General features: G+C 33.3%; 1 protein-coding gene across 5 annotated transcripts in view; it reads left to right on the top strand.

Annotated features, from left to right (window-relative positions):
• The window catches only part of Dmxl1 (Dmx like 1), a 141631-nt gene that overhangs the window by 70634 nt on the left and 44615 nt on the right, over window positions 1–26382 (top strand). For 3 of the 5 annotated variants that reach the window (XM_029547072.1, XM_029547073.1, XM_029547075.1), the window contains 9 exons: window positions 1160–1236; window positions 4951–5078; window positions 5471–5719; window positions 6105–6218; window positions 15008–15165; window positions 20444–20604; window positions 22830–22915; window positions 23758–23959; window positions 25367–25484. In XM_029547072.1, coding sequence (XP_029402932.1) covers window positions 1160–1236; window positions 4951–5078; window positions 5471–5719; window positions 6105–6218; window positions 15008–15165; window positions 20444–20604; window positions 22830–22915; window positions 23758–23959; window positions 25367–25484 — 1293 coding nt within the window. The remainder of the gene's footprint in view (window positions 1–1159; window positions 1237–4950; window positions 5079–5470; window positions 5720–6104; window positions 6219–15007; window positions 15166–20443; window positions 20605–22829; window positions 22916–23757; window positions 23960–25366; window positions 25485–26382) is intronic. The other 2 variants (XM_029547074.1, XM_021214170.2) reach the window with 1 other exon arrangement.

Here is a 26382-nt window from a genome sequence, read left to right on the forward strand (position 1 = left end):
TATATACCTCATAGCCCAGTAACATTTTATTTCTATTTTTTTCTTTTTCTTTCTTTCTTTCTTTCTTTTTTTTTTTTTTTTTTTTTTTTTTTTTACAAAAATCTCAGAGGTTTAAGAGCAACAAGAGTAGATTTTGCCAGGTCTTACATAATACTTATGTTCATTGGTCAAAGAAGTCGGAAGGCCATGACTGGAGAAATATAGGTGAAATATGTGATAAAATTGAAGATGTGTACAGAAGAAATTTCTGGTAAAATTGAAGTCATATATAGAAAAAATTTCTGATAAAATTGAAAGTGGATGCACCCAGTTAACATCTGCACCCCTGATCTAACCCTATGCAACAGCTCTCTATACCAAATTCTGCCCAGAGAGAGCTGGTCTCCCAGGTTTTACCTAGTGACAACCTTACATTTTTTTGAAATAGATGCTAACTCTATACTGGGAGAAACTACAAGTCATTGTTGTCTGCATTTTGCCGTATTCAATATATGCTATTTTCCACCACAGGTATTATTGACAGTAGAAGCCAAAGAAGTAATTAGACTTCTATCAATGAATACCCATTTTTGTCTACATGTAATACTTGTGCTTCATAATCAAATAATCTTGTATAGTATAGTGTACTTTCTTATTCGTCCTTGTTTTATTGTAGCTACTGTCATCTTGGGTTATAATCCTTTTCTTCTTTAAAAAATATTTGACTTTACTGCCTTTCTTCCTTTTCCTTTTTCTAAAGTTTCCCTTTCAGATGACTATAATAGATATTAGCATTTTCTTTGACCTGTACATAAGTGAACTGTCATTTATTAATGTTGCTTATTCATATTTTGTTCAAGAAAAAGCAGGTCGAGTTTTAAAGAGTATGCTTTTAATACATGGTTCATATTGTTCTGGGAACACCTCTCTTTTGATTTGGAAAGAGAGAATTGGTAGTAGCTGTATATTTTATAATTTCTGCCAAAGAATTGAGTTTTTTCTTTAACATTTCTAAAGAACAACTTCAGTAGGCATTAACTGTGTTCTCAGGGGGAAGAAGGAGAAAAAAAAATAGCTTTCAGAGGCAAAAGACTCTTCATTTTCATTTTATTTTTCACAAAATTATGCCTAATTTTTTTTTTTACTTAAAGTAATTCTGTGTGTGTTTTTACTTTTTCAGGTATATGTAATGCATACTTTAGCAGCCTCACTTTCTGCTTGTATTTATCAGTGCCTTTGTGGTAGTCATAACTACAGGTAAATACCTTCTTGTGAAATCTAAGATCACTTTCAGTAAATAGTGGGGTTATCTATACATTATTAATTTAAAACTATACATAACACTGCTTTTTAGTAAATGCAGAAAGCATATGACTGAGATGTTGAGTACTTTTTTTTCACCTTTGAAAATTCTATACCTTTATGACAAAGGAATCAGAATCCAACTCTCATTATTTTGATTTGCTTATTTGTCTATAATTAATCACTGCCATCGTGCTAGATACTGTGATACACTCTGGGAATTGTAAAATGACTAAAATACTCTTTCCTTATGATCATTAATAGAAACTGTTAAATGAATTGATGTTAAATAATGTAATATCATACTCGAGTGATTAGTTCTATAATTTGGTATATAACAAAAAGGCCTGAGACACAGGAGCAACTGACGTGGGATTGAAAATATTTTCACAGAATTTCTATTTAGAAATATCTCTTCATATTTCTAGTTTCCATATAATTTCTTAAAATCCTTTAGATTGGCATGCTGATGTATAGTCTAGCTTTAGTTCTTTGAAATATACTGACATTATTTGGTTAAGTATTATCTGACTTCTATTTCCTACTCTTAGAGACGGGTAATATAACTTGCATGTCAATCTCTCTCTCCCCTCCCCCAAATGTCATGCATTCTTTTATCTACTGGTTTCATTTTAGGGCAGGTCCCACTTTTCATTTTCTAGATATTGATACATTGTAGAAAATTCTGCAGTATGTTTGTTCTCTTTGGGCAGAGTTCACATTTTAGAAATTTTTTGTTTTTTTTCTTTTTACTGAAAATGGATTCTTTCTCATACAGTATATCCTGGTTACAGTTTCCCACCCTCCTTTCAGTTCCATCCCGCACCCTCACATACAGATCCACTCCCTTTTTATCTCTCATTAGAAAAGAAAACAGCGACACATAACAAAGTAAAATACAAGGAATTCTTTTTTTTATTATTTTTAAGACTGCAGAATTGGTTTTTAAATGTATGCATATTGATTGTACATTTTTATACAGTATAGTATGTTTTTGGTTTTTTTAGAGAACATAGGCACCAGGTTTGTTGCTGGAGTTGCTATTTCTTCTTTGCTTTTCATATCTATCTATCTATCTATCTATCTATCTATCTATCTATCTATCTATCTATCTATTTATTTATTTATTTATTTTCTGTTTGGTTTTTTTAGATTTATTTGTTTGTTTGTTATATGTGTGTACACTGTAGCTGTCTTCAGACACTCCAGGAAAGGGCATCAGAATTTTGTTACAGATGGTTGTGAGCCACCATGTGGTTGCTGGGATTTGAACTCAGGACCTTTGGAAGAGCAGTCGGTACTCTTAACCGCTGAGCCATCTCACCAGCCCTTCCATTTGTTTTGTGTGTGTTTGTTTTTATTTTGTTTGTTTGTCTTAATGTTTGAGTACAGTGTCTGTATATATGCCTCCATGCCAGAAGTGGGCATCAGATCAATTAGGGTAGGGAAATCAGTTTTAAGTCCTGTCTCTACTTCCAGTACATAGTGCTTCCTGGTAGTACTTTTTTTTACCTGTTAAGGCTAGAGGGGCCTTTTATTTCTAATCCTTTCTGTTCCCTTAGTTGATAAATCGAGATTATAACAATTGACCATGGCGTACCTAACCCTAATCATATATTTAACACAAACTTCACATCTAAGGCTCAGGGAAAGTCATGCAAGTGGAGGCAGAAAGGTTGTTAGTGCTAGAGAACCCAGATTCCTGCTACATGATAGGACTTCTAGACATAACAAGGAAGCTAAAGCCATGAGATCTCAGCAATATTGTGCCTAAATAGCATATAGAGGGGAATTTCTCACTACCCCACCTCTGTAGATGAAGAACTGAAAAACAATCAGTGGCTTCTGAGATAGAATCAGTTTTCTCCAGGTACAAACCTCTTGATTGGTTATCCAGTCCCAACTCATCAGCCCTAACCACTATCAGGACTCAGTAGATTGTATGTACACACACACACACACACACACACACACACACACACACACACACACACACACACACGGGGAGAGATACAGATAACATATATAGCAATAATACGTTATGGATTTGGGAGAGTAGGAGGGACAAAGGAAGAGTTGTAGTGAAGAGAGAGAAGTATGATGTAAACAGTGCTACGAAGTTCTCCAAAACAATACTTTAAAAAATTAAATAGAGTAGTTGTGGAAAGTCTTAGAGTTAGAGACTATTATATGAGGTCTGCCCATATCTTCACAAGAAGATAGATAACCTACCTAATTTTGTAGTGAAATGAGTCCATACTTCAGTGTGCCTTAGCTTTTCCTACCCATTTGATAGACATATTCTCAGTTGTCGAGTGTCAATCCATTGATAAATAATTATGGTACATCTATGGGTGGAGGGAAAATCAGGAGATTCCTATTCCACTATGTATTTTCTATCTCTTTTAATTATTTCTTCCATTTTAAACATTATCTTTGTGTTTTGAATTTAGAAAACTTTTTTTAAAGTATAACAATTATTTTAAATGTTCTCGTAAGTTTGCCTCTGTGGGTGGAGATGTTTTGGTGTGTTTGTTATCTCTTACATGGTATCAGCTCTCATTTGTATTGGCTTTTGGTTGTCAGTTCATCTTTATAAACTGCCCATGGCAATCCCACTTTTCACTGTGGTTATATGTATGTTCCCAAGGTAGCTTCAGTTTTATTTCTTTGAATTGAGTTAATTTATGTAATTGAGTATTAGTTTGGTTTCATCAAAATGTTTCTATCTTTTTGTCATAAATCTTTCTACAGGCAGAGGGAATTTTTATTATTACCCTGCCATCTTAAATCTGGAAAATAAAGCCGAATAATAATTATAAAAGTCTCAGAATGTATGATCAGTGAGATTTGCCAAGTATAACAGCCTTAAGGCACTATCATTCTAAGTGTAAATAATATATTCATTTACTCAATATATAGGAATTTTTGGAGAACTATTTTCTAGCACTTTTATAAGATCTTTTCGCTGCTGGGTATCAGAATGTTAAAATCCTTTATGCCAAGCTGTTACTTGTTTATCTTCCCATAAGTTCTTAAATGTGTGATGATTATCCTCTTTGCCTTAATAATGTGATGTGTATAATTTCATCAACAATATGATAAAAGCTAATTAGGTTTGATTCTTCCATCATATAACTTTTATGGAGGTAGAAGCTGTTTTCTTCAGTTTATGCTAAGTGCCTGTTCAGAGCTAGATAAAGGATGAGCTAGCCATTAAATATGAAATTGAGCCTGGACTCACTTCATTTTTTTTTTTTTATCAAATAAGTTTATTTTGTGGTTTTGGTTTTTTTTGTTGTTGTTTTTGTTTTTGTTTTGTTTTTTTTGAGTCAAATAAGTACTTTAAAGTCATACATGCAAGTTTGTTTCTAGTGGCCCAAAATGATAGGGGTTTTTTCTTCCTTAAAATATTCTTTATCTTTCACTAAATAAATATACTAGATACTTGTCAAATTTGATTTAGCTTAGAAAATATATGTAGGTATATATGTAGGTGTCCTTTAAAGGATACTGTATTAATAGAATAGAGCACTGTAGAACATATAACTTAGACATAATAGTATAATTCATAAACAAAAGTTTTAAAGTATCATAGAAATTGTATCTAAGAATGGGAATATTATATATGAAATTCATCTTAGGTTTAAATATTGTTTCCTTTCTTAGTTCATTTCAAACAAATCAGTTTACTGGAATGGTTTATCAAACAGTACTTCTTGCCCATCGACATTCTTTGAGAACTGGAAGTTTGGATGAATCAGTAACTCCCAACACATCACCAGCTCAATGGCCAGGTATAAATAATTTACATATATAAGAATTTTTTTTGAAATGTTAAATGATAAAAAGCAAACTTGCCTTAGTTTTACCAGTTGATGATCATTGTTAAATACTGATAGCATTGATACCATTGCAAATTCAATACATATTCTTCAGTTGTATTACATTTTCATCTATGAGATTTAACTTAAGTTTACCTGAATTGAACAAATGTTTCATCAATTGCTCCTAAACCATGATAACCTACTGGTTATAAATCCAGCAGAAATATATTTAATGTTGATTGAGTAAATTTTTTTAAAAACTCAAAAAGTAGAAAAATGTATTTAATTTTTAACTTGAAAATTTTAAAATTTTTTTGTCTTGATTTTGATACTATCAGCTATTTTTCTTTTTTTTGTCCTAGGAATAAATTGTCTAATTCAGCTTTTGAATTCCTCCGGTGAAGAAGCTCAGTCAGGACTTACAGTCTTGCTTTGTGAAATTCTCACAGCAGTGTATCTTAGTCTGTTCATTCATGGGCTGGCAACACACTCTAGTAATGAGCTATTTCGGATTGTAGCCCACCCCCTAAATGAAAAAATGTGGTCTGCAGTATTTGGTGGAGGAGCACATGTTCCCAGCAAAGGACAAACAAACTCAAAAGCTTTATCTGGTAAGTTTTTATTGTCCTGTTGTACACTCCCACCACAACACCCCGTCCTGCCTTTCATTCTTTCCTTCCACTCTAACCTTTTTCTCAGTTCTGTCTTTATAAGCTGGAACTTACTCATTTTATGATAACTTTGTTAAATGTAATTACATCTTAATTTATGTAAGAAAGTTCTTGTTATACAAAACCACCAACAAATAGTATTGTAAAAAATGAAGTTTTAAAGCTTCTTGTGCAGTTTTCAATCTTTTAGATACTCCTATACTGATAATTAAACTATACAATGTAATTATAATTTTTCTTAGTACTAAAATCTTTATTTCTTTTGAAATACACTTTGGTTTTATTCCATACCAAATACAGATTTTTTCTCTTCTTTCTTTGGCAGGAAGGCACTTTGCTATGCCTAGCCCTCACCAGGTAGTGGTATTCTCCATGGAATGTGTGGGCTTTTCCAAAGCCCTTTCAGCCATCAGTTCTCATAGCCTTCCCACCCTTGCAGGCAAGATCTTAGCTTTAGAAATAGGCTCTTACAGTTTAGCTTGCTTTATGTTGCTGTTTTTCAAGGATTGCATACAGTGGGGTAGTTTGTTTTATTTGGCATTTAAGGAAAATTGACATATTTCTTTTAATCAAGCCATATTTTTGATTTAAAACAATGATTAGCATTTTAGAAAACTGTTTCTGCTCTTCCATTCTAGTTTCAAATACTTGGTTTTTGATATTTTTTCTGTCCCTTAAATTTTAATATTTCTAAGTGTATAAATCCAAAAGAAACAAATGCTAGTGCTGATCATAGAAAATCACAGTATGGCTTGAAATAATTGGGAAAGCATTTCCCATGAGGCTGCTTTATGGTTTGCATATTATGACTGGCTATTAGAGTTTTTGAATTTCTAAGTGTTTAGAATACCATGAAAAGTAAATATTCTAAATAAATGTATCCTTTTACTACTGTACTATATTTAAATAAAATTACAACAGCCACCTTTTTGAACTAGAAAATAATTTTCATGATATTTTCTAAATCTTTTTTTGTGATTTATTGACACATGATAGTATTGGTTTATCAGTTTTGAAGCTTGTCTAGAGTAGCTTTAGGACTTAACTTATAATACTGGAAATCCTGTTACTATATTGATATTAAATTTAAAAATTATTAAAATGTGTAAAATTAAATCTTCAAATACAAGTTTGAAAACAATTTTAAATGCTTTTTAGAAGAAACCCTTGTGCGTATATGTATAAGTGAAGCCCAGCTAGATTTTCTCTGAATTTTAATCCTCTTCCTCCTTACCACCTTTAAGCACCGTACACCTGTACCTGTATGTAGGTTTGGATATTTATAATTTGCAAGTTCAGATGGGTGAGGAGGACTTACAGAAAAATAAAATTTGATTTGGATTTGTTACTTTTAAAAAATCATTGTGGGAGATGTAGAGAGATGGCTTAACAGTTAAAAGCACTTTTTCTTCAGAAAACCCAGGTTTGAGGACCATGTGGCAGATGACAACTGTTTGTAATTCACATTCCAGGGGAACCAACACTCTCTTCTGATCTTCACAGGCTGAGGCACACCAGGATTCACAGACATATTGCAAGCAAAAAGATGTGCATGCAAGTGAAACATTCACATACATAAAATAAACTTGAAAAAAAGTTTTCAAAAACATTAGAGTTCATACTCCAATAAAGAAATATTTTTAGGCTAAGTATTCTTCTGTAATAGAAGAAAGAAAAGTGGTTATTTTCAGTAGTCATTATAAGCAGTAATGGCATTTATTTTTCACAAAGCTATAATCCCATGATTGTAGAACAAAATTCTTGGCAACTTAGTTTCTACTTTATTCTCACATTGAAACTATTTGCTCATTTATCTGCCACTCTGTTACTTTTTAATCCATGTACTTTCCCCTTTTCAACAGCTCAGGAGAGGGAGGATACAGCCTCAAATAGACCTGGATTAAATTCCTGATTTTTAATGCTGAGAGTCAAGCAAATTCAGTTCATAATTTTGAGCGAACTTCAGCCAGCTTTGTTGGTACAGAGACCTTTTGGTATCTCGTAACTGCTCAGTCTTCTCTTATAGTACCAAAGTAGCAATAGCAAAAATTAAGTATGGCTGTATTTCAGTAAAATTCATATATAAAAATAGGTCTTAAGCCAGGCATGATGATGCATGTCTTTCAGTCCCAGCACTTTGGAAGCAGAGTCAGGGAGATCTCTGTGTTTTCACAGCCAGCCTGGTCTATTATACAGTGAGTTCCAGGACTGCCAGGGCTACACGTAGTGAAACCTTTCTCCCCCCACACTCCCAAAGTCATTTTTGTCAGCCCTTAGGTAGAAAGTTTGCTCTTCTGTTGAAAGGTACAGTGCAGATGTGCTCCACAGACTTTACTCTATCTCATCTAGTATTGATATACCTACTACACTTGTCTCAGTAATCATTTTGCTCTGAATTAAAATTATTTTCTTCTACCCTTTTTCCTTAAAATTAGAAATTTTAAGTGCAAAGTTGCTTATCAAATTTACTTGTTAATTAAAATAGTAAACATTTTAATTTTCACAATTTTAAGTTACTTCCCATGATATATTTCTCATAAATTAAAATTGACAACTTTGAAATTTACTTGATTGTATTTTTCATATATCTGAGTTCAAGAAAAAATTTTCAAACCTAACAGGAGTTAAACTCATAGATCATTAAGTTAATGATTAAGTAAATAATTGTTAAATTAATTTTAGCTCTATTTTTAATATGTTTTAGAATATTTAAGATTTCCAGTTTTATTACTATGAAATATTGAAAGGGATAAGTTCTGCTAGACAATGTTAATATATGCTTTAAGATGAAAAGTATATTGTTAGCCTGATCTTAGCTTCAGCTGGTTCTTTTTCTTTGAAACTGAAAATCGAGCAGAGAACCATGTGCGTGTTAGGCAAGCTTCTACCACTGAGACACATCAGTAGTCACAGTTCCACATATTTATGCTGAGCACAGGTAAATATGAAGAGCCTTACACAAAGTTCAGGTTGATTCTTATTTATATACTAAGATTTGTTGCTTGAGGGCAAAAGTAACGTTGTATAGTTGTACATAAGAATCTTCATAAATGCTAATACTAACCATTCTCAAATAGTCAAAAATAATCAAGTAAACAAAAATTATCTTTATGTTTACCCTTTTGGGCTGGGGATATGACAACCAAATATTCAAAACACAGTTACCTAGTTGTAGAGTTAGATGTAAACATATCCAACCTAGGTTATACTTACCCATCTTTAAGAACTAAGAAACTGGATGTAGTCACAGAAGTCATACCAAGTGCACTTACAGGCATTAAGACAGGCATTTGGTTCCAAAACTAATCTAGTTTGGAAGGGAACAGGGAGGAAAAGAGAAGAATAAAGGGAGAGCATGGAGAGACTGAGGGGGAAGAGAAGCAGATTATGGAGTAATGGCAGACAGAAACAACCTGTCCTGTGAAGCAGATACTATGAAAAGCTGTTGACCAATAGCATCTAGGAGAAAACAACAGAATAATGGCTGCTTGTGTGAAATAAAACTCTGAAATTAAACACATTATTTTTCTTAAAGCACATGAATGCAGCACAGCAATCAAAGGAGTTTTAGGTGCAGATAAGCAGTGCTCTGTGTTTTGATTACTGCAAAATACAATCACAGTGTTTCAAGATCTTAAGTATATTAAATAATATTCAGTGTACATTGTTGAGCAAAGAGTTTGTCTTCATTTCTTTTCCTGTTGCTATGATAAAAATTTCCTGACAGAAGCAACTTAAGGAACTGTTTATTTTAGCTCACAGTTCAAGGTAAAGTCATCATGGCATAAAGTCAAGGCAGGAGGAACTTGACGCAGTTGGTTATATCATTTCTGCACTTGGGAAGTTTAGAGCAGTGAGTGTCTGCTCCCTTTTTCTACTTACATAATTTAGGACCCCCACCAGAAATGGCACTCCCCCAATAACATCTTAGTCATACAAGGTAATCGCCATAGGCATGCCCAGAGAGCCATCTCCTATGTGATTCTTGATTCTATCAAGTTGACATTAACCATCACAAGGATAAAAAAATATTTTTCAGAAAGTTGACATGAATTTAATCAGCATTAAAATTCATGTATATTTTAAGTTTTTAAATTTAGCCAAATGAAAAACAGTTGTCTACAGTACTTCATTTTTCTAATTAATCAGTATCCAAGTTTGGTGTATTGAAATACTTGTTTGGAACCCCTAAATACATGTTTTCTAAAAAGTGTTTTCAAATTTCGTGCCTGGAAAGGCATTTGAACTTTGGTAGTTGTGTTTCTTACTCTGGTATAAATTCTCATCTTAAGTGTTTTGAAGCAGTGATCTCATAAACTAAATTATTTTCTACAAGTCTTTTGTTCTAGTGCTTTCACTAACTTATTTTTTGCTTTTTGTTGTGATAAAACACTCTGACCAAAAGAAACTTGGGGCAGAAAGGTTTCTTTGTTTTCTCAGTCATTCAGAGAAGTTCAAGGCAGCCAACTGGAGCTAGGAGCCTGAGGGAACTGTGCTTCATGGCTGTTCCCTGATGCATGCTCAGATAGCTTTCTTGGGGGGCTCCCATGGCCACTTGACTAGGAATGACAGGCTAGGATTCCTAACCAAAAAGTTAGTAATAGACGTCATTTATTAACCTAAATGTTAATAAATCTCTCTTCGTGAATTCTATATCACATATTAGTGAAAAACTTGTTTTTTATAATTAAATTATGGTAATTGTATATGCTCATAGTATTTTTAGTTATTTTGTGATAGCTAATCATTAAGTTGAAAATTAGAAGTTTACATTTTTTTTCTGCAAACAGAAATCCATACTTTTGTTTCTTGTATTATGCAGGAAAATATTTTAAATTTTAAAATTTTGGATTTTGGATTTGCCATAAAACCTATGAATTTTGTCTTCTCTTAATAAGTTTAAGGAAATTTTAACTCCTAATGGTAAAATAAAATATAAAATTGCTTTTATTTGTGGTAAGCATGTCATGTCTCCTTACTGTGAACGAGAAAAGTCACATATTTTGAAAACATTTAAAATTATCTCTGTTTTTTTATTATTTATGCTAAATACAGATCAGAAAATCAAATAATTTGTATGCATAGAACTTATATGAAAGGTAATAAGTGTTTTATTAGTCACAGTATAATGTTTCTTATAGAAGAAACAAACTCATTTAAGATAAATGTCAGTGATAAAACACAGTTGAGCATGACAAACACTCATCACTGGTATCTGACTGCTGAGAGGTTTTAAAAGATGATCAAATCTCAAAACAACCACGTTAGAGGGAAATGAACCCATGGTTGTTAGTCTTAGGTGTTGATGAGATGAGGGCCATGCCATATTAAGCTTCCCTTTATGTTTAAAGAACACTTTTTTTTTTTTTTTTTGTGAGAATGGGAGATACAAGAAGCCTTCCAAGAAGAATTAAAAGGAATGTAAATATATATTTTATAATTATTCTTTTATTTCACTATTAAGACTGTTCTTTTTGATATACGAAGCTAGAAGCTATAAGGAAAAGAAGTATGTCATCTGTCTGGAATATATAGCCTCATTCACTGGATAATGATGTTTAATAAGGCCCTTAAAACTAAGTATGTTGTCTTCCTGTAGACTTTTTTTCTGATGCTTTTGGCTGTTTCAAGTTCTGCAACAAAATGGATTGAATATTATTTCCAAACCAAACTGTGATATTTGTAATAATTTAGTTACTATTTCAGCACAGTGATCATAGATCACAGGTCTTTTGATGATTGAACTTTACAGAACATACTTGACTCACCAACATTAGATCTGTGTGCTCCAGTGCATATAGCACTAAAGCTTGTTTTCTTCTTCCTCCAACCACTTTCGCTCCTTTCTCTCCTCTTTTTTTCTCTCTTCCTATCCTTGTCTCTCCCTCACCCCTGCCCCCACCCAGTTCCCTTCCACCCTCTGCATTATTTACCCCAGCTTTTCCCTTTTCCTTCTCTCCCACAGTTTAACAAAAAAGGCTAAATAACAGCTTTGGTATTTTCTTGGTATCTTCCAGTGAATCATTTTGCCCATCAGCTATCTTAGAATCTACTGGTTTCTATTCAAATACATATAAATTTGTTTACTTTTAAGACAGGGTCTCACAGCAGAGTCCTGGCTAGCCTGGAACTCACTTTGTAGATCATGCAGTCTTTAAACTCAGGGATCTAGCTGGCTCTGCCTTCAAAGTTTGGGAATTAGCACTGTGTGTCACCATACCCATCTTGTGAATTTATTTTTATGAATACTTACAGAACAAGTACAATATATGAGGTAATGATTCTAGGAGGACCCTGAGAGTCAAACATTCTTATATGTATAATATCATTTCAGATTTTGAAAATTATTAATTATATTCATTTAAGAAAAACCTTTACTTAATTTGCTGGCTTCTTTAATATTTTCCTTTTTGGACTCTTTGAAGTTTATTTCTAGACTTCACATAGGTTCATATCTAAAGTACCCTTCAAGATATACATGCCTGTAAAAAGACTAAGCACTTAGCCTGAATTGTCTTCCTAAAACAAGAAATGGATTTGGAATTAATTTGTTGTTAAGCTCAAATGACTTTTATCTTTTACAAATCTGTATTTTCTTCAACATTAAGTCACTAGTTAAGCAATTTGCCCTTTCTTCTCTGTATTTTGGTGTTAAGGTTCAAAGTCACCATTATGAATTTCATGTACTCTGGCATTCTCTGTAGGAGCCCCAAAGATAAGTGAGTTTTCTGTTGAAATGAGGAAATGAAATACTTTTGCTTATTGTGTTAAAATCTTAAAGAAATAATGTTTACATCAGGTTATAAAATACTGGTTTTGTTATATCTGCTTTAAAATGGTAAGCTGAGGCTAGAGAGATAGTTCAGTCAATAAAGTGCTTGCTGTGTGTGCATGAAAACTGAGTTCAGTCTCTAAAATGTACATTAAAAGCCAGTTATATTGTAACTACTGCACTGGAGAAGGGAATGTGAAGACAAATAACAGATTCTTGTGGCTTACAGGCCTGCCTGCTTAACTGTGATTCTAGGCCATTGACAGACACTGATTCAAATTGCAAGGTAGGCGACATTATTGAGAAATGACACTTGAGGCTTTACCCTGACTTTCATATGACACATATATGATACATATCCATGCATGCAGAGCCACCACATAAGTACACACACACACACACACACACACACACACACACACAGCAGTAACATAAATGTTAAGCAAGCTTTTGATGTACTCTTGATTATGTCATCATCATCATCATCATCATCATCCAGGTTACCTAAGACCATTTCCATGTATGTATGTATATAATGAACTTGGAATATATTCAGCTCTGCTCATACATATTATCCTTCCCCTTCTCACTTCTTCCTCTTAATTTGTTTTTATCAGGGTAATAGTTTCATTGTAGCAAATCTAGGAATACAGAAATGCTAGTTACACACTCCTATGCCATAATGTAACCTCTTACACATTTCATTTCTGTTTGAGTCTTTTGGGAATGAATTACATTTCTAAATATCCATAGTACAGAATGTGCTGAGGGTCAGATCAGGATTTTCAAGGAAAGGAAGGAATGTGAGTCAAGACAAGAATTGTTTTTAAAATTCACGTTACTTCTTGGTCCTATCTGGCTTTTTTCCCATGCATGCATGCCTTTCTTTTTTATTAGTTACATTTTACCCTCTCCATCCCTCTTAGATAAATCATAAGGCCTATATCCTGTTTCTATTCCATTTTAGCTTTAGAATGTGTATTAATATATACAACGTGTGTATTGGAAACTTGATTGTAGATTATCAGATATTAAAAAAATGCAAAAGTTCATACAAATTTAAATGTGTAAACATAATCATTTAATACCTGAACTACCAGTGGAACCGCTAATATATAATATCTTAGAATATTAATATGTCATTCTTTCCTCTCTTCCAAAGTCATATAATCACTACATTAAATTCAGGTTATTGTTGATTGATATATTGCATGTGCATGTTGTATTTTAAAGTTGAATAGTTACAAATAATAAATTAAAATTGTAATTATGGCACAAGTACTTAGATAATTTTGGGAGATAGGTAAATCTCATTGGAACCATTGGAAAAAAATATTGTTGTGTCTTCATGTGAACTGTTTGCCTATTAGGTCATGCTTATGGTTACAAGGTCCTTGTTTGTCTATGACTTAGTATTGATTAATCATTTCTATAGCCTGTGGATATATAGCTCAGAGATGCAGTAGTTGCATGGCATGTGCAGGCCTTGGCTTTTATCACTGGCACCGTATAGATCTGTTTTAGAAACTCCCATATAATTTTTGCTTTCTAGGGCAAATACTGAGAGAATGCTAACTTTAGAGGCTTGAAAAACATGAGACAAAGTTGGCATTTTTCTCTTCTGTGTAATTCTAATGACTAGAAATTCCATCTCTCACCCACTTTTCAAGCTATAACAAGTATAATTTAATTTTGGAAGTCAAACTTTTCTAATAAAAATATTTTAAATGTATAATAAGACCAGTTTGTTCATGAGCAGTCTGAACTGTGGCATTGTTTTTTATTTGTATTCACATTTGTCTTTTTATTTTTTTAAGATTTATTTATTTTATTTATATGAGTACACTGTAGCTGTCTTCAAGTACACCAGAAGGGATCACCAAATCTCACTATAGATGGTTGTGAGCCACCATGTGTGTGCTGGGAATTGAACTCAGGACCTCTGGAAGAGCAGTCAGTGCTCTTAACCACTGAGCCATCTCTCCAGCCCCATCTTTTTTTTTTTTTTTTTTTTTTCTCGCACGCTCTTTTTAGAGCTTGTTGGGGTAGTTCACTGGTAGAATATATGCATGCATGCTTAAATCCCTGGGTTCAGTGCCCAGCAAACCCTTCCCCTGTAAAAACACAAAGTAAAAGGATTTGGGAAGTTTTTGTCACAATCCTAACTAAACTGTAGAGGGAATTTTTGGTAGGCAGATACTGCATCTCTTATGCACTACATACAATAGATAAATAGCCATTCAGGTCATTATGGACAAGATATGGTAAAAGCACAGGTTGCTGCTATACAGAGCTGTTTTCCCTCCTTCCTTTCGTCTGCTTTTCATCTGCTCTGTACTTTCATAATCATATTTTAGCTTTTGTATCCTATTCGTAGTTATATTTAGCTTTTATCTAAAGATATTAATTGGAGGTAGTACTTCTAATAATAATTTTTTTCTTCATTTCTTTACTAGTCGAAGGAGAAAAACAAAACAAACATATTAGTCCATCAAAAGTGTCTGGCAGAGAATCTTCTCCTGTATCCTCTTCCTCTGTAAATCAGGAGCCACCTGCAGTCAAGGAGAAGTTCATCCCACCTGAACTAAGTATCTGGGACTACTTCATAGCCAAGGTAATAAAACATCACTACACAGAAGACTGTAGTCAAATGGGAGCAAGTGGGTTTAAAAATAAATGATTAGCTCTTGATACTTCTAAGTATTTTCCTATGCTAGTTTAAAATTTTTTAACTTGTGTCAAGATACTCAACAATATAAAAATCAAGAAACACTGAACTATTTTAATTATACATCTAACCAGTTTTTTGTTTGTTTGTTTGTTTTTTTGTTTTTTGTTTTTTTTTTTGGTCTTTCGAGTCAGGGTTTCTCTGTATAGCCCTGGCTGTCCTGGAACTCACTCTGTAGAATAGGCTGGCCTCAAACTCAGAAGTCTGCCTGCCTCTGCCTCCTGAGTGCTGGGATTAAAGGCGTGCGCCACCATGCCTGGCTTCTAACCAGCTTTTAAGGGAGTATATATATTATACATATTAGGACTCTCCATTTCAAACTAAAATTAAGTAAGATAAAAAGAGTAGTTAGTTAACATCTTAATATAATATACTTAATACTGGCCAAGAATCAAGGAGTCAGGGTGCTCTGATCATCTATTATCCCTATTCAATTTCTACTTATTTTTCTTTTCAAACTTTTTTTTCCCTTTGGCCTTGTAAATCTAACTTAGAACCTTATATGAGCTTTGTACCACTAACTCCATAGTACCTCATTCACTTTAACACTGAGGCCACCCTGAATTGTTTTACAGGTACAAATTTTTATTTACCAGTATTTAATTAAATAATATTATTATCTCAAGTTTAATTTTCTACACTAAAATACATATTTATAATTGCATAAAATTGCAAACTTCCCTCCTGGCTCTTCATTCCACACATCACTGTGTGATAACAGATGCATGCTATGGTAAGTGAACAGTCACCTTCTTTCAAAACCCTTTAATGCCAAATAACATAGCATGTATTATTTTGATTTCTTTTTTTTTTTTTTTTTTTTTTTTTTTTTTTTTTTTTTTTTTTTTTAGATTTATTTATTTATTATATGTAAGTACACTGTAGCTGTCTTCAGACACTCCAGAAGAGGGAGTCAGATCTTGTTACGGATGGTTATGAGCCACCATGTGGTTGCTGGGATTTGAACTCCGGACCTTTGGAAGAGCAGTCGGGTGCTCTTACCCACTGAGCCATCTCACCAGCCCCTATTTTGATTTCTTATCTCCCATAATATATTTTATAATCAGAAAAGGGAATTGGCAACAAAAATGAAAGATATAAAAACACAATCCTGAAAAGTAATAATACTAAGAAGTCATCTCAAATTAAATTGAAGTGATATAAAAGCTAATTGTGAATAGTAACATTGGTGATATTTGAAAGTTTATGCACATGCAAAGAGAATTTAGTAAAGCTAATCAGCATAAATATAGAAGGTAGTGTTGAAGAAAGAATGAAAATATTTCAGATGTCAAAAACTTTACATTAAAGATACAATATTTAAAATGTAAAGGAGTGGACTGGAGAGATGGCTAAGGGGTTAAGAGCACTGACTGCCCTTTTAGAGGTCCTGAGTTCACAACCATCTGTAAAAATACCCTGTTCTGGTGTGCCTGAAGACAGCTGTAGTGTACTCATATAAACAAAATAAAAAAAATTTTTTTTTTGAATGTAAAGGGGTGAAACTTACCAAGTTTGTCAGTTTACCAGTATACAGAAAAAGTACCTTTCATTCCATGATTTACATATAAATAATGCAAGTACTACAACTAGCTTAAATGAACAAAAAACTGTAATCACAATGTAACTAATATTTTAATCATACTACATCAGTTTTGGTTTTAATGCTTTCTATATTTTCCCAATACATAGATAGCCAAAAGTAAAGTTTTTCAGTTCTATTTATTTTTTATGTTATTTCTTTTAATATATCTTTAATAATTTAAAGTCGAGGTTTCATTTTTTTTTAAAAGCTACCTTCATGTTAAATAATGTCAATGAACTTGTAAGTTAAACCTTTTAGTAGTACATGTTTTGTGTGTGTGTGTGTGTGTGTGTGTGTGTGTGTGTGTGTGTGCGCGCGCGCATGTGAATCAATGTTCTGGTATGTATACTTGTGTAGGGGGTTACACATGCACATGTGTACAGAGAATAACATCAGGTGTCATTCTTCAGGTATTATCAACCTTATTTTTGAGACAGGGTATCTCTCCCTAGCCTGGAAATGGCAAAGTAGACTAGGCTTGCTGGACGATAAGTCCCGGGATCTACCTGTCTCCGCTTCTCTAGTGCTAAGATGATACATACCGCAACACCTGACCTTTTTTTACATTGATTCTGAATTTGTTCCCTGGACTTACATAGCAAGCAACTTAATAACTGAGTTATTACCCCAGCCTCCAATTATACATTTTTAGAAGCTGTATTTGTAAGTGTTAATAACAGCTTGGATGGGAAAGATATCCTGGCATTCAGTAGCAAAGCAATACAACAAAGTCACACTGCACAACAAACCTCACACAAGACATTTATTGGGAGGGAAAATCCCAAAATCCCAGGAGGGTGACTGCTTCTGCTCAGGAGAAAAACAGCAAAGAACTGGCTGAACACATGGTTGATATAGGGTTTCTTGGAGGGGAGGGAAGCTTTTGGGGTGGCTGGAGGTTAGAGGGATTGTATGGCCTGATTTTAGGGCAAGCTCGAGGACTGGTTGGATTTTTTTTTTTTTCTTGTCCACTTTCCCACCTTGGGGCTGGAAAAGTCCTTTATAGCCTTTCCTGCTGCTTAAGTTGGTGTTAGTGGTTGGCAGTATTTCTTTTTTAACATGTTAAAATGTAGCTCTGTTGAATTATTTTTTTAAATGGTCTCCATATAATATATAACAATCATCTGTGCCTCAATTTTTAGGGAAACACTAGTTTATATAATCAGTTACAGTAGAGTAGATGAGAAACATTTGAACAGATTTGCAGAGGACTGGAGAAATGGCTCAGTAGTTACTACTGCTTACAGCTTGTGGTGGTTTGAATAAAAATGGTCCCTATAGGCTCATAGGGAATGGCATTATTTGAAAGGATTAGGACGTGTGGCCTTGTTAGAGCAGATATGGCTTTGTTGGAGGAAGTGTGTCACTGGGTGGGGTTTGAGGATTAAGAAACTCAAGCCATGTCCAGTGTCACTCACTCTTCCTGCTGCCTGTGGATCCAGATGTAAAACTCTCATCTGCCACTCTTGCCTGCAGCAGCACCACACCAGCCTGCAAACATGCTTTCTGCCATGATTATAATGGACTAAACCTCTGAACCTATAAACCTTAAATGTTTTTGTTTATAAAAGTTTTCGTGGTCATGGTGTTTCTTCCCAGCAATAGAAACTCAAAACTAAAACCTAAGTTTAATTCCCAGATTCCGTGTCAGAGAGGTTACCACCTGTAACTCCAGCTTCGGGTAATCCAGCACTTGCATGTGCCTCCAGAGGCCAGAAGTAAGTACTTCTGGCCTCTGGAGGCACGTGCATATATGTAGCACATCTACATACATTTATACAAATGTACACATTGTCTTAGTGTTCTGTTCTATGAAGAGATACCATGACCACATCAACTCTTAATAAAGGAAAACATTTAATTGATATCTTGCTTACAGTTTCAGAAGTTTAGTTCATTCATTATCATGGCAGGGAGCAAAGCAGCATGGAGGCAGACATGGTGCAAGGGACAGAGATTTCTGTATCCAGATCGGCAGGCAACAGAAGAAAGAGACACTGGTCCAGACTTGAGTATTTGAACCCTCAAAACCCACACCCAGAGGCACATTTACTACAGCAAGGTTACATCTCCTAATCTTGTCTAAACATTCAAATTTATGAGCCTAAGGGAGCCTAACCACCACACATATAACATAAAACTCTTCTCTTTTAAAAGAGTTAAAAAAGAAAAATAAAACATATGATGGAACAATCCTCTTGTTCTTCAGGGCTATGTAACGACAATAATGTGGATTCCTTAATCTGCCTAAAAGCCAGGCATACAGCAATGTACATACTTAACTCAGTAACCTGGGACAGTTGTTCCTAGGGTCTTACTAGCTAGCCAGTCCAGTTGAAATCATAAGGTCTAGATTCAGTGAGGGAATCTGTCTCAGAAGTTATGTGGAGGACAGTGATTAAGACACCCAACAGTGACCTTGCCTCCACATGTGCATACCCACACAAATAGACACAAAAAATTATTTTTAAGCCATAAGAACAGTTTCATGAGAAGCCTTTAATTTCACACTTAATCTTTCAGTTATGGATCTCAATGAATGGATAAGGTTACATATTTTACTTCTATAGTCTACGAATGCTTAGAGTGCATTAATGTAGCATAGTGCTTTCTCAGCTGCTTTAACCATTGGTTTTGACAAATACTTTTATTAAAGGTCATGTAACATTTTTATTTTCTTCCTAGTTATTAACATTGTTTTTAGAATTTCTGCTTAATGATCAGTTTTTCAGTCCTACACTACTCTACAGAACAGGGACTATTTCTTCTGCTTTTTTGTGTTAATTGCCAAATCCCTCACATTTTCAACATTTGGATATTTTCCAAACTACCTTATAGTAATTAACTTTAATCTAATCTCTGATGGTCTCACTCCAACTGGCCTGTTAAGCTTCATGCTTCAGATAATGTAGGAAATTTGTCTCTTTCTTCCTCTCTGTCTTTATTTAATTGTTGGTTTTGGAGAATTGTTTTCTCTCTATATAGGATTATTGTTTAGTCAAACTTTATTAGCCCCGTTATTATTTTTAGGCTGGTAACTTTTTTTCCTTTAGGTTTCACTTAAATGCCACTTGTCAAAGAGGCCTTCTGTGGTCAGCTTTCACTTTTCTCCATTTTTACTATTTTCTCTGTAACACTTAATGTATAAATTTTACTTAGTTTTTTTAGTTATTTGCTTATCCTTACCATTAAAATATAAAATTTTTTTTGATATCATTGGCTGTGATTCTTTTAAACATTGTATTATCAAGCCAATTTATTCTTGCAAATGCTTGTATTTCCCAGCACTTGAGAGGTTACAAGCAGGGAGGTCACAAGTCTAAGACTAGCCTGGGCTGCTTAGAAAGACCTTGACAGAGGAATCTGGGGTGGATCAGATCTATCTCAAGTAGACTTTTGGGGCACATTCTGAAGAATTTTTTTGTTTACTGAGTAAATAGATAAAATTATATCAAAGATATACTGTGGTAAATAATAGGTACTTTACTTACAGTGAAATATTCACAAATGGGATGAATTATATGTTTGAAAGCATCAAATCAGATATTTGGGTGATAATATGTATAATTTTTCGTTCAGCCTTTTCTACCACCTTCCCAAAGTAGAGCAGAGTATGATTCTGAGGAAAGTCTTGAAAGTGATGATGAAGATGATGATGATGATGATGATGATGATGATGATGATGGTACTTTGCCTTCTGGTCTTCAACTCCATGAGCATTCAAATTCAAATTCATTCAGGTACTGAATATTATGTTTTAGGCTTATTTTAGAAAATCACTTTGGCCTATATAAATAATATTTTTAAGGTAATGTGGAATAATTCACTGATTTATTACACACTATTTAATTGAAATTGCCAAATTCTTTTCTAAAACAAACTTTCAATGAACTTCTGTTTATCTCTTGGTAAATCATTTTAATTTCTAGCATGTTGTACAAATCTTCCATATTATGCTTTGATTTGAGCCCATAAGGTAAATCTTAAGACTTTAACTATGAACTTAAAATGCCTGTTTGGCAGACCTCTAGTTCTAGATGTCTTTAAAAAACATCTGTGATTATAAAAATCTTTTAAGTATTCACTATACACGAAAGCATTTTGAATGGTTCACTGGCTTTATATTCATGAGTGATCTTATTCATATGTTTACATTGGAGCAGCAATACATTTTTATTAAGACATGGCATATTAATGATGAGAACAATAGTTTGAAAGGAAGTAAGCAGATTTCTGGACCAGTCAATCTTTATTGAAAAATTAAGAGACTTTGCTTTCTAGTGTATTTTTTCCTGTCGAATTAGGTTTACTTTTTGACTATATAAACATATGTATGACTCAGAAGCCAAATTGTATAACCCAACAGTTTAAGAAGGAACCTATTTAAAAACTGGCCTGAGCTGGAGATGTAGCTCAGTTGTAGAACATTTCCTTAGATGTGTGAAGTCCTGTGTTTAATCTTCAGTATTGGATAAATGGAAGGGCGAAGGGAAGATGGTCAAAAGACTTGAATAGATAGGTATCTCTCTAAAGAAGACATGCAAATGACTGGTAAACACTGGAAAAATACTCTGGTTATTAGGGAAAGGTTAATGAAAACCAGAGTGGGAAGGATGGTATCTTATACCCATTAAGGTAGCAACTACAAAAATAACTAAATGGCAATATTGGCCAAAATGGAGAGAAATTAGAACCTTTGTGTTCTTTTGGTCAGACTATAAAATGGTACAGTCACTTTGGAAAATGATAATGTAGTTTCTTAAAAACTTATTCTACGGGCTGGCGAGATGGCTCAGCAGGTAAGAGCACTAACTGCTCTTCCCAAGGTCCTGAGTTCAAATCCCAGCAACCACATGGTGGCTCACAACCATCCATAATGAGAGCTGATGCCCTCTTCTGGAGTGTCTGAAGACAGCTACAGTATACTTACATATAATAAATAAATAAATCTTAAAAAAAAAAAAAAAAACTTAATTCTACTTTATAAAATGTTAATTGTGCTTTGGATATATACGAAAATACTTGAAAGTAAGCACAAACATATGGTTGTACATCTAGTTGACAGCAGGTTAAAGGCCAGTGGATTGAAGCAATTGAAGTGTCTGACAGGGTGACTGAGTAAGCAAAATGTGTTATATATGTAATTAGAAAATTATTTTACAAAGGAAGAGAATTCTGTTTTATGCTGCAACATACATGGATGAATTTTGAGGGCATTATACAAAGAGAAACAAAATAGTATATTTTAATTCTACTTTACAAAATGCATGAAATGGTCAAATTCATAGAAATTGAGAGAAGTATATTGGTTCCATGAGAAGTTGTGGAGAATGGTGGTGGTGATGGTTCCAAAACAGTGTGCAGGTACTGCTGTTGAGGTTATACTGCTAAACTTTATAGTGTGTGCATTTTGCACTATTGATAATTTAAAACTAGTACCATAAGTCATAAACATGATCTACTCAAAATTAAAGATGGAGAAATAATTTTAAGTTGAACTATATATAAAGTCAAGCGCCTCATTTTTTGTTCCTCCTCAGTTTTCTCTGGCACTTGTAAAGATAACCATTTTCACTAGTTTCTATGTCCTTCTGATTACAGAAATAAATACCTCTGTATTTCCCCTGCTTTCTTACATAGAAGACAATACAATCATATGCGATGCCCTGAAGCTTGCTGTTCAATTACTATTGTACACTGTAGTTTTATCAATATTAATACTTCATTTTTATAGTTACCTTAAAATTGCATCCTTCAAAACTGTCGTTATTGTCTCCTGACAGGCATTTACATTATTTTCACTGGTTTTGGTTAATGCTGACATGAATTGTTACATGTGTATCTGATTTAGGTTTTGCAGATGTGTATCTTTAAACTAATTCCTGTTAGGAAATTGTTGTGTTAAAGGATGGCATCATTTATAGATCTCATGTAAATTTTTAATGGGGAAATTTTTATTTTTTAGTTGGTCTCTGATGAGATTGGCTATGGTCCAGTTGGTGCTCAACAATTTGAAGACTTTCTATCCCTTTGCAGGTCATGATCTTGCAGGTAATAGGCATCATCGTATGGCTCGATGCCAATTGTTATTCTTTATGTGTATTCTAAATAAACAAAAAGTTTGAATGAGTTTCTGTAGTAAAGGATGCTTTTCTGTCAGGTATAAACTATTTTTAAATGTTCTTATCATACCTACTGAGGAGGAAAATGTTTGAGAAATCAAAGGCTCTAAACATGATATTATTATATTGAGACTGTATCTCTACCTGGAACTTAATACTAAACCTATAAACCTTCAAAAATAGTGATGCGTTCCACAGTAGGAGATGGTTGTACAGAAAGTAAAGAAATGTGGTCTTATGCAAGATGCTTCAGCTGTGAACTGTGGTTTAATCATACACTAAAGTAAACACTAAAATATCAATTTAATAATAAAAATTTTGTGACTATGTTGGGATAAGGAAAGTTTATACTCATTCTATTGTAACAAATAGTAGGTAATTTTCAAAATTATAAATCAAGACCATTGTTAGATGTTAATAGATAAACAAAAATAGTTAAATTAGTGCTTCATTTCACGGTAAGGATTATATAAGTTTGCTTATTATTTTCATTTTTAAACAAAAATGCCAAATGATAGTCTTGTTTCAAAGATTAAAGTACTTAATTTTTCTCCCATAAACATTTTTGTAATCTTCAAAAATATTTTCATGTGAAATTAAATTCATGAGTAGTAATGTTGAAAAATAGTCATATAGACTTTACGACATTTTATCTTTAAAATATCAGATTCTGTGCCCACATATTCTACTAAATTTTATTAATATCCCTGCTTTCTCAGAAACATTTTATATAGAATTTAATCATTTATCAATTATGTTTTTGTTTTTTAGAACTACCAGTTAGTTCACCTCTTTGTCATGCAGTTCTAAAAACTCTTCAGTGCTGGGAACAAGTTCTTCTCCGGCGACTTGAAATCCATGGTGGACCACCTCAAAACTATATCTCAAGTCACACTTCTGAGGAGAATGTGTCTGCAGGCCCTGCAATACTCCGTCACAAAGCTTTACTAGAACCTACAAACACTCCTTTCAAGTAGGTTTTACCACGGATATTCTTTTGTTGTTTTTTTTATTGTTACTGTTTTGCTAATAATAATAATAATAATAATAATAATAATAATAAAAGAGTTTTAGAGAATCAGGCTGTCCTTGGGTAGTGTTTAGGGAAAAAAAAATACTTATAGTCCATGCTTAACGTTTTGTTCTAGGAACATATCTATGTCTTTGGTGTAATGCTTGTGATTCTCGAAGGTTATCAAACATTTGTTGAAGGTCCTGATAGTCAGTATTCTAGGCTTTTCAGGATTCCTGTTGTGACTAGTTAACTCTGGCATTGCAGAGTGAAAGCAACCACACAGAAGATGTAACGAAGGAAGCTTGGCTATGAGCCGGTAAACTTTGAGTTTTTTAAAATATGGGACAGACTAGCTAGATGTAGCTTGAGGAGTGTACTTTTATTGAACTCCTACTCTGCAATAGAGTAAACTATTCAGCAGATGTCTTACTATCCAGGAGAAGAAAATGATTGACCTATAAGTAAGTTTAAACGATACTTGTTTTATCTAGAAAATGTTTTCCTGAATAAATATTTACTTAACAGTGTATTTAGTTCTTCAGTGTCGTTACTTCTGTTCTTGCAGAAGCACTTTTGGTCAGGAACATGAAGGTTATAGACTTACTGCATCCATAGAAAACACACTAAAACAAAACAAACAACGAATAGCAAAAACAAAAAACACTCTGCTTCTAGTTATCTTCTATGAGACCCTACTTTTTAAAAAATTCCTTGTCCTTATTTTAAGGTTCAGAAAATTATGGCCAATCCCTGTTGCCAAATTCAGCCCTATTCCTGTTTTTGTCAGTAAAATTTTATTAGCCTATAGCTACAGATACCATTTTTATATTATGATAAGATATAAATTAATGCTTTATAATGCCAGTAAATGTTTGTATAAGGATCTCTAGTGCAGAATCTGTTATGCTCTAAAACCTAAAACATTTTGGATGTCATATCATCCCTAAAAAAATATTAAATTTTAGCCAAGCATGGAGGTGCATGTGCTAAGGAGGCAGAGACAAAAAGCAGGTGGGTCTTTGTGAATTTGAATCTGGTCTACAGTAGTGAGTTCCAGTCCTACCATAGCTTTGAGAAACTGTCTCAAAAAACACAAACCAAACCCAAAACTAAAAAAAGTTCAGATTAGTGATGGTCAACTTGTCTGCTTTCACACTGCAGTGACAAACTAATAGGAACCACATTGTCCACTAGTCCTAAAATATCAATTATATGATCTTTTATGAGAAAGCTCTTTGGCTATTTTCCTAGGTCATGAGGTGTGATCCTAGCCAGTTTATGGTAATAAACACTGGTATAATTCTAAGGAACTGGGAAGTTAATAAGAAATCTTTGAGGTAAATAATTAATGTACTGTACCTATAGATCCAAAAATCATCTTGCACTGTCTGTGAAGAGGCTTTGGCAGTACTTGGTGAAACAGGAAGAAATTCAAGAAACGTTTATCAGAAATATATTCACAAAGAAACGATGTCTAAATGAGGTTTGTATATGTTAAAACTCACTAAAGTTTCATAGTATTATATAACCAATAAAATAATTGAAGTTTGCCGATCTTTTTTGCAAATCCATTTGATATCATAAACTTTAATTAATGTTTAGAGAACTATGTTAAAAGTGAAGGAACAATATTTTTGCATCATGTTCTTGAAGCTTTCTCCTCTGAAGTAGATATTGAGATGAGAGTCTGATTCTTGTATATCATGTTTTACATTATATGACCAGTTACTTAAGAGACATTTCCTTTGATTTCCTATGATAGTTAAGAGAAGTCTCTCTTAGAGTTAGTTGAAACTGATTTACCTACAGGAAACATTTTGAATATGTGTATTTTCTTTTTGTGAATTATATATCAATAAAAAATTTTTTTGCAAATCTAAAGTAATTTATCATTAAACTATAAATAAATGAACATCATTTTTCCTTTCTTCATACAAAATTTTTTGCAACTAATAATTATTAGGTGAACCTAAACAGTAGACACAGTTACAGTTACCCAGTTATCCCTCTGGAGTACTTGAGTTTTTTATTTGAAATTTTTTTGAATTATAATGTAATTATATCATGTTCCTCTCCCATAGTAACAAATCATAATAAACAACTGGATGGATATGTTGTTATTATTTGCTGTGACCATACCACAAAAAAGAATATATAGTACTTTTGCTAACTTGGAATTTAAAAGTGAATACTTTGATTGCATATTAAAATCTAGGCAGGCTTGAATGCTTTTACTTATTAATGTAACCGAAAATATTGTTATATATTTAGTATATGAATTATTAATAAAACAATTCAAGAAAATGGAAAAATACAGTTAACAGTGGTGAATATGCTAGACAAGACTATATGACTGATTAAACTGATAGGTAGAGAAGTAT

Source organism: Mus pahari, chromosome 15 (assembly GCF_900095145.1).
Source record: "Mus pahari chromosome 15, PAHARI_EIJ_v1.1, whole genome shotgun sequence".
Taxonomy (NCBI): Eukaryota; Metazoa; Chordata; class Mammalia; order Rodentia; family Muridae; genus Mus; species Mus pahari.